We start from the raw sequence: 9,914 nt of genomic DNA, 5'->3' as shown, positions 1-9,914 counted from the left end.
ATTCAAATGTGTTAAAACTGCCATGGTGATGCACAATATTTCCCACAACAAAATGCCTCATAATGTACAAAAGCAGTTCCAAATAAAAGTCAGCAAGTACCCGTCTAGGCAAACTAACACTTTGTGTAGACAGCTTTACAGAACAACAATTAAATCACACAGCTTATCCATATTAGGTGCAAAACTATGGGATGGTCTTAACTCAAAAGTGTTGACTGTCATCTAACATTCAAATCAAGATTGCGAAATTTTTTATTTGCAGACACTCCGGTCATTGTGCCTTTGGATTAACTTAAAAATAATGATAATAACAACAATAATAATTATAAATACTATAATAATTATAATTACTATTATCATAATTATCTTAATTATCATAGTTTACATAAAAATAGGATGAGAAATGAAACTGTCTTGTTATCTGAACATGAACTTTTTATTTTATTTATCTTTATTCTTTTATTTCACCCTGGAAATGGGTGTATGTATGTAGTATATGTGTACATTTGTATGTCTATATATAGCGTATTTAATTACGGAATTATCTTTTTTGACTTTATCCTGCAACTGGATGACTAACGAGAGTGCTACCTCTACACGCTTTGCTTTCTGCCCTCCTTCTTTTTTCGGATGTATAAACTGTCTAATTGTTGAAATAGTAGAATAAATTAAAAGAAATAAAAAAGTTTGATGATTTGACAAGATTTTCAAAACCAGTTTTCAGGTTTCAAATGATTGAACATCAAGAACTTTGCATCTGGTCACTAAATGTGTACAAAGTATCAGTTATGGAAATGATGTCAAATGGTGATGCAAATAATAAGAACAAATGGCTGTGCAGCAGAGCATGGAGTCCGAAAGTCCTCTGATAAAACAAGTACCAAATAAAATGAATAACATTTATTTACCGAACACAAAAATGACAACATTTGTTAAACCTTTTCTTTTTAAATACACAAAACAACCACAAGCAGAAGTAGATTAATAATTAATATGTAAGACCTCTACATATCCACTGTGACTTTTGATTACATGTGAGTAACACTCCTGACTTTGGATCAGTGGCTCAGTGTGTGTCTGTGTGACAGCAGCCAGCAGCACACGTCCGTCTCTCAGAGCGTCAGGAAGATTTTATGGCTTTACAGTTTTCTTTGTGCCGGCCTCAGGAAACCACTCAGCCACACTCAATGGACGTTTAGGGGCCGAACCTTTTTGTTTCCCTCCTTCTCTCTCTTTCTTATGAACAAAAGTACATTCCTGCACACACACACACACACACACACACACACACACACACACACACACACACACACACACACACACACACACACACACACACACACACACACACACACACACACACACAAACACACACCCACACACACACACACACGCACACACACACACACACACACACACACACACACACACACACACACACACACACACACACACACACACACACACATTGTGGGGGAACATGTGTTTAGATGCCATTACAACAGTGTCAAGGTGCTCCATCACCAGTTCAAATCCTGTATGTGAATCCGACTTACTGTAAGTGTAGTACAAAAGCATTCTTATCTCCGTGCAGTAAAAACACATTTTGTGCAGCATAAGTACACTTTGTGCAGTAGACGTGCATGTTTTGAAGTAAAAGAACATGTTGTGCAGTAAAACTACATTTGTAGTAACGGTATAGTGCATTAAAAGTGCATTGTGTGCAATATGTTGTATAGTAATCATGCATGTCAGTAAAAACTGTGCAATAAAAGTATGTGCAGTAAATGTACATATGTTGCATTAAATGTATATGTTGTGAAGAAACTGCATATGTTGTGCAGTAAAAGTAAATGTTGTGCAGTAACAGTACATTTTGTGCAAAAATGACACATAGTTAACCTGCATGTCTAAGTGTTGTATAGTAAAACAGGCATATCAAGCAGTAAAAGAACATATTGGGCAGAAAAAGTTCACATTGTGTAGTGAAAACTGTGCAATGAATGTACATATCGTGCAGTACATGTATATGTTGTGCATTAAAAGCTGTGCTGTCAAAGTACATGTTCTTCAGTAGGAGTACATATAATGCAGTACAATGACATGGTGTGCAGTAAATGTATGAATAAGAGAAAGAAACCAATACACAAATCTGCTTCCACTTTCTGAGTCTTTGATTTGTTGTATCATTTATATGCCGATTATTTTTCTAGATTAATGGTTTGGTGTATAAAATGTCCTGTTTCTCAACATTTAAGGTAATGTCTTTAAATGCCTTGTTTTGTCAGTCCAAAAACCAAAAGATCTTCACTTTAAGATATAAAACAAAAAAAAGCTGAACATGTCCTCATTTAAGAGACTGAAAGCGGCATTCTCTTACATTCCTGCATGCTTTTTATACTGCACAATGAATACTTGAATTCTAGTATTTTAATTACATTTGGCTGAAACATATCTTACTTGTAATATAATGTTTTAAATGCAGGACAATGTTCAGTGTGGTATAAGTAGCCTATATACAATTCTTCCAGCACATACAGTTCACTCAGGTCCCTCTTTTGGTCCGCGAGCCTCAGCTTGAAACCCTGCAGCCTCAGTTGACTTGAGAGTGATTAAAAATGTTCAACACTATAGAAACCAGGAGGCCAATGGAGGAACGGGAAGCTGTTTACAAGTGGGGGGTGCATCGTTTCTATGGTTTCTGGACAAACCTCCTGCAGCCCCAGGTATTAAACGGCCCCCACCGGAGGATCCTGCCCGTTAGAGGAGAAGCGGCCAGCACCGCGCCAAACACCGTGCACAGGAATCCAACGTTCCCTAATTCTCACACAATTCTGACCCCAGGTGAAGCAGGCTGAGGCTCTGTACGTGCTGGATTTAAAAAGACCTCTACTCAACATAACAGCAGAACAAGGTGAGTTTAAATTGGATCCATCCCCAGAATATAATACACCTGTAAACTTTCCCAAGAAGCCTTGGATATCCTGTTAATACGCACGTTTAGGTATGACTAGTTTGTTGATCACAAACTATATATTATGGCATGCTTATTATTTCATTTGCATTGAAATATTGACCGTAGAATAATCAGAATTGTAGTCGTTATATTTGGAGCAAACCATGCCCATTATAATGTGCGGATGTTACGCGTAAAACCTCCAACATGTGAGCATGTCTTTACATCTCAATGTATATAACAGTCGGTGTTTAAAAAAAAATTATAGTTAAACGTTTATTTAACTAGTTAATACATTGGGTTAGGTTTAAAGCTGATCATTGGAGTTGGTAATGACTCTTTTCTGCGCTGAGCGTCAAGTGCGCACCAGTTTTTCATGGAGACTTTGAGACATAAAGTCAGAGGCCAGTGTTTTTGTCACCATTGTTTTCAAAGTTTAGTTTCTAAAGCGTCATCACTCAGACATCCAGGTGACAGACTAGCCAGTGGATTTAAATGGTTGTTGAAAAGACGTTGACTTTATGCACAAACGCGCACACAGAGGCTCTGTTTTCAAATAAGGCTCATCATTGTCCTGCCTGTTCGCACTTTGTTAAAGTCGGGTGTATATTTTGTGTCCTGTCAGGCGGTGGCAGGGGAAGGAGGGTAACGGAGAGAGAGAGAAAGAGAGAGAGAGAGAGAAAGAAAAAAGAAAGAAAGAGCCATGCTGACTCTGAGCTGCGCCGACCCGTGGCCCGAAGGCTCCGTGGGGCTGGAGGAGGAGGTGGTGACCGCGGCTGCTCAGGCGGAGGAGCGGGACACCAACAGCAGCATCTGCAGCTCCGTGAACCTGGACGACAGCCTGACCAGCCTGCAATGGCTGCAGGAGTTCTCCATCCTCGGTGCCAACGTGCCCCAGCAGGCGCTCCACCTGCAGCAGCAGCTGTTCGGACACCAGCGGTTGGGCTTTGACGCGCCGGCCTCCCCTGTGGCCGGGGACCCCGCCTCCTCCATCGGCATGCCGCTGACCCCCGGGAAGCCCACAGCGGCAGCCTACAGCAGGATGCAGTCCCTGCCGGGCATCGTGGCGCACGGGCACTGCCCAGACGAGGTGGACTACAAGACAAACACGCGCATCAAGCCGCCGTACTCGTACGCGACGCTCATCTGCATGGCGATGCAGGCCAGCAAGAAGAGCAAGATCACCCTGTCCTGCATCTACCAGTGGATCACCGACAACTTCTGCTACTACAGACACGCGGACCCCACCTGGCAGGTCATTTAAAACACACGCACACACACACACACACACACACACACACACACACACACACACACACACACACACACACACACACACACACACACACACACACACACACACACACACACACACACACACACACACACACACACACACACACACACACACACACACACACACACACACACACACACACACACACTATGTATACATCACTTCAGGGGACATTACATTGACTTACATGCATTTCCTGGAGACTTATCCTAACCTTAACCATAACCAACACATGCCTAACCCTTACCCTTAACCTTACCCTTACCCTAATCCTAACCAAGTCTTCACCCTAAAATTAATGATCCCCCTCATGGGGACCTCCAATGTGTCCCCATAAGGGAAGCCAGTCCCCACGCGTGACTATGTAAACAGATTTAGGTCCCCACAAGTATGGTACAAAAGTACATTCCTGCACACACACACACACACACACACACACACACACACACACACACACACACACACACACACACACACACACACACACACACACACACACACACACACACACACACACACACACACACACACACATACACACACACACACACACACACACACACACACACACACACACACACACACACACACACACACACACAGTATTTCATTCTCTATCTATTTAAAGGAACATATTTTACTTTTAGATGTTCCTACATGTATTTGACAGCTTAAATTACTTTACGGATCCAGATTATATTTATTTAATATAAATGATGATTAATTAACATAATAACTTAACCTGCAGCAGTATTCCACAGTTACCAGCTGCAATACTTAAACACACTATTTACAGTAATACACGTTTCTGATGCCATCCTGCATCAGTGCTTTTTCTTCTCATCCTCTTCGTTTATTTGGTTTGCATACTTTTCTACTATTACTTATATTACAATGCAGGGCTTTTGCTTCGAGTAGAGTATTTATATACTATGGTATTGCTACTTTTGGGCATTTAATTTTACTTTACTTATTACAAAACTTGCTATGTAATTTTTTTATTTCAAATTTCTCAGACCAAACTATGGAGACATGTGGAGTTTATTGTTCTAACACAGTTTCCATTGTTTGAAATTAAGTTTCAAATGACCGCTCGGAACAAGAATTATTGCTATTTAAAGAACAGTAGAAGAACATTTTTAACACAACGAGTCCTTGGCCTGCTGCCACACTGAAGTATTAGTGACTTCGCATGTGGTTATTAATCTAAATACCCCCCCCAGCTGTACAAAACCAGTAAACACTCAAATCCTATTTATATCGACGCTTTTGCTATAGCTGTATTTTCTGCTCGATCAAAAGCAAGTGATGGTGGAGGTGGAGGAGTGATGGTGGAGGTGGAGGAGATTCTTCCTCTAAAGTTTAGGAATTTTTCAGAAAAAAGTTTAATTCCAATGAATGATTGATGAAGCGGTTAGCTGTACTCCTGTGCTTCAGCGTCTGAGCTTTCTGTTATTGTAAGGCAGTACATGGGGCAGATAATATTTAACAAAGGTCATCGGGTCGCTGCTCTTTTTAGACTTCAGTGAAGAAGACGCTGGGGGGGGGTGCTCTGCCATGTGTACTTCCTGCCCCACTACAGGCTGATGTTCAGATGTTTAGATTGTTACCATGCTAAGCCAACTTGCTGCTTGTTGTAGCGCTATATTAACATTAGAGACAAGAGAGTGGTGTTACTATTATACTATAATAAAGAATATAATATGCATATTTACCAAATATATATATATTTAAAATCCTAATAATTTAGCTTTTTTTTTACTTTTATTCTCTCACCTGGAACTCAATGGGACGTTTGGTTGGATGCCTCTAATAAGTTATGTGGTTATGCGAATTTCTGGGTTTTCCTAAAAAAAGATGTCGTTCCTTCAGGATGCCGTTTGATGTATTGTACGACGAGTGTAAGTTGAAACATTCATCTGTATTTTCAGAACTCCATCAGACACAACCTATCGCTCAACAAGTGCTTCATCAAGGTGCCGCGTCAGAAGGATGAACCCGGGAAGGGCGGCTTCTGGAAGATCGACCCTCAGTACGCTGAGCGTCTCCTGAGCGGCGCCTACAAGAAGAGGCGAATGCCCCCCGTCCAGATCAACCCAGCCTTGCAAAACCGTCTCCGAATCAACGTCCACCCACAAACCAGAGGCCCCTGCATCCCTGCGGGGAGTCAGAGTGGCTTGTGCATCAACCCCGAGTCTCAGCAGCTTCTCCAGGAGTTCGAAGAGGCAACCGGTGCCGACCAGAACTGGGACCCCCATATGGCTGAAGGGACCATGCTGGGGTCCTGGCCGGTGGTGAGGGGAAGAAGTGGCCACAAGAGGAAACTAGGATCAAGAAATGGCGGCACCAAAGCTCTCCGGCGCTCAAGTTCGCCGCTGCTTTCCGCCGAGGAACAGAAGGAGATCGGACCTCTGAAGGGAGACTTTGACTGGGACGCCCTGCTGGACTCGGCTCTCAATGGGGAGCTCAGTTTGGATGGAGGAGAACCTCTGAGCCCCATCATAAAGGATGAAGACCTGATGGTGCGGGGGACCCATATCTCTCCGATCGAAGCCCCCCCAGGGACCGCGGACTTCCACGTGTTGGTGGAGACCCAAAGGAATAATGAGGTGTCAGACTTTGATGAGGAGACCTTCCTCGCCACCGCCTTCCTAGAGACCCCGTGGCCGGAAGAGGAGGAACAAAGCAGCAATGACTTCCTGTGTAGCTCCTCCGTCAACCTGGACCAGCTGTTTGATCTTGGAGACTCTTTAGGCGGGGACCCCAACACCCGGATTGACACCCTCCTTTGAGGAATAGTTGGAAAATGAACTCATACATGAGGAATATCAGACTCTTTTTTTATTACACTAAAGCAACGTTTATTGGCTTTTTGAAGATGTTTAAAGTATTTTTAGAATGAGCTTTTGTTGCTGATTCATGCAGGAAGTGAATTCCCAATGCCTAATGAACACAAATGCCACGATGTACAGCAGCAGAAACATCATCACACAGAAAAAGAACTCAAACTAAATGTACGAAATGACAAAAAGAAATCCAGAAATAGGCCCTGGTCACGCCACAAAATTAAACAGAAATATAATCCTTCTTCACGAACCCTGGATGCAGTGCCTCCAGTGGCCAACTATATACCTACTACAACAAACAAACTGACAGGATAGCTTGAATTCCAAACAAGGTCATAATAATCAGTCACTTTGTTTTTCTACAAATAGAAAAACGAATTCTATAGGTTTAGTTCTTGTAAAATGTAACTAGAGTAAGAGATTTGAATGAGTGTGACATTGTGAACATTTAACGGAAAAGCACTAATGAGTCAGGTCCCATCGGTATACATTTTTCTTAAGAACTTGGTACTCCTTTAGTCTCGTAATTCAACATGCAGGATAGTCCGATAAACCTCAACATTACGTCACATACTCGATATAAGATGGGTTCAGTTACGACTTGGATACGTTTAGGGTTAGGGTTTATATATGGTTAAATATATAGCACAAATGGTGGCTTGGGTCATGTAAGTAAGTCCACCTGGAAAATATTGAATTGGTTTGACCCAGTCCATCTGCCCTGACCTCTTACCTCAATGTACTGTAACACAAAGGGCCTAACTCTCAAGTCCAAAATCACCTGAACCTTCTGTCGACCGTCTGCATTCATGGGGACTGTCGAGCATGCCATGTTGCGTTTCCCTAAACCCCGCCTCCAAGCCGCTACTAAGACGTAGTTTTACTATTAAAAAATGACACGCATTCCTTCCAATGTAAACCAATGGGAAAAGTATTTTTGGGGCACATGACATGACGTGTCTAATATGGAAGTTGTAATTCAATGTTTAGCCACAACAAAAATGTGCTTTAAAGCTTAGCGCTCTTCCTGGGGGCTTGGTAGGGCCACTGACCGCGTTATTGCTTGGTTGGGAGTCAGAACGCCTATGAGCTCTTCAAGCAATATGTTTTCGATTAACTTAGCGCCATCTTGGAATCTGGTATCCAGTTCGTATAATACATCCATGGTAAACAAGTTTGACTTTATTGCGCTTTAAATGAGCTGTATTAGTACTATGGCCCCCTGTCTTTTAACAGTATTTAGTCTGACAGTAGATTGGTGACACACCAAGCTACAAAGCTTTCTCCATGTTGAACTCTCCATCCCTTCAAGGCTCAGAAAGTTATGCTAATGGTTAATGAAGCAAATCGGTGTTTTAAGTTGATGCAAAAGATCTGGATTGATTCACTTTGCGACACGCCATAGATTCCATTTCACTGAGTTTTTAAATGCGGCCGTTAAGATTGAGGTATCACAGTCTCTGTTTACGTCATAAAAAGTGTTTATTCATGTTATTTCTGGCCTAAATACTGTTCAGAAAACAACTGATCCACAATTTAAACTGGTACCAGCAAGTAAAAGCCGGAGATATGATTGACAAAAGTTTCTAAGAATTTGTTTTTATTATGTAAATACTGTGACACCAGCACTATGATGATAAATAATATTTGCCAAATGATGTTTGATGTAGGAGTGATTTAATGTATGTTGTTTTTTTGTGTGGGGTTTTTGGTACTAACTATTCTCTGTGTGCATCTTTCAAAATTAACTAGGAGCAGTTTACTAGATTAATAACTATTATGCAGGATACATATCTTTTTTTCAAGAGGACTTCCTTCATATCAGACTCCTTTTAGAAGTTTGAAGTAGTGATTCTTAGCAGAGTAGATGTTAAGCAGTTGAGGAAGAGCGCCTGAGCTTCAAGGTGTAAAAGCCTAAACAGCTTGAGGCACAATTCTATTAGGACCTTAAAAAGCTCATCTTAGAAAGGCCAAAGAGCCTTGTAAATGAATAGCTGACCTTCTATGTGCCAAGAACAACACTTGGGACTCGACAGGGTGGCAGTGTTTTTTAGAGGAATTTCCCTTTTTTTCTAAAACATAACTTCTGATAGGTTGTTGGATAACCAAACAACTCCACATGAATACACATAGTCTTAACTTTAATGATAGACTCATTGCTCCTGTTTTCCTCTCAAATGTGTGAAAGTGCAATCAATGTACAGCGATACTTGTTATATTTTACATGCAGTTTACTTTCCAGACACCAGTTTCTCTAGCTTGTGTATTATGAGGTGTGAATACGCAAAGAACTCTTTGTCATGAAACAATTGTTTGTCAGCTCTTCTTGATCAAATAACACGTTAAAGCGTTATGATGGCATATTATATTATACCATGATTGGTTCTGTAAAGATAGACACACTGTATGTGATCTTTTCTTTCCTGTTTTTATTTTATTTTCCACTTTTCTTTGACAATAAAAACATGTTTTACTGCATCTTGTTGTTTAAATGATATGTTTGATTTAGTATTAATCATTTGACTTGGTTTTCCTCAGGCTATAATTTATCATCAACAATCACATGGATTATCAAGAGATTTCAAAAAACCATTTGTGATCTCCAGAGGATGAACCTTACTGCTTTAGGGGGTGCTATGAGCTTTCATGTAGCACCACCATCCACTTTTAATGTATTCACTGAAACATCTCAACATCTACTGAATGGTTTACAGAGAAAGATTATTTTTTTGTTTTTCTTAACTATTGGATAAAAGAAATTCTTGTTCCCTGGAGGATACATCTTACTGACTGTTCATGGAGTAACTTTATCATT

General features: G+C 41.0%; 1 protein-coding gene across 1 annotated transcript; it reads left to right on the top strand.

Annotated features, from left to right (window-relative positions):
- The first annotated feature begins 2,771 nt into the window (after positions 1–2,771).
- Positions 2,772–9,577, top strand: foxj1a (forkhead box J1a). Its single transcript, XM_034088405.1, has 3 exons — positions 2,772–2,914; positions 3,582–4,211; positions 6,185–9,577. The coding sequence occupies exons 2-3, from the start codon at positions 3,660–3,662 to the stop codon at positions 7,043–7,045; spliced, it is 1,413 nt and encodes a 470-aa protein (XP_033944296.1). The 5' UTR covers positions 2,772–2,914; positions 3,582–3,659; the 3' UTR covers positions 7,046–9,577.
- Positions 9,578–9,914: the final 337 nt, after the last annotated feature.

This window comes from Pseudochaenichthys georgianus, chromosome 8 (assembly GCF_902827115.2).
Source record: "Pseudochaenichthys georgianus chromosome 8, fPseGeo1.2, whole genome shotgun sequence".
Lineage (NCBI taxonomy): Eukaryota > Metazoa > Chordata > Actinopteri > Perciformes > Channichthyidae > Pseudochaenichthys > Pseudochaenichthys georgianus.
Note: the sequence above shows the minus strand (reverse complement) of the source record. Positions and strands in the feature narration are given on the sequence as shown.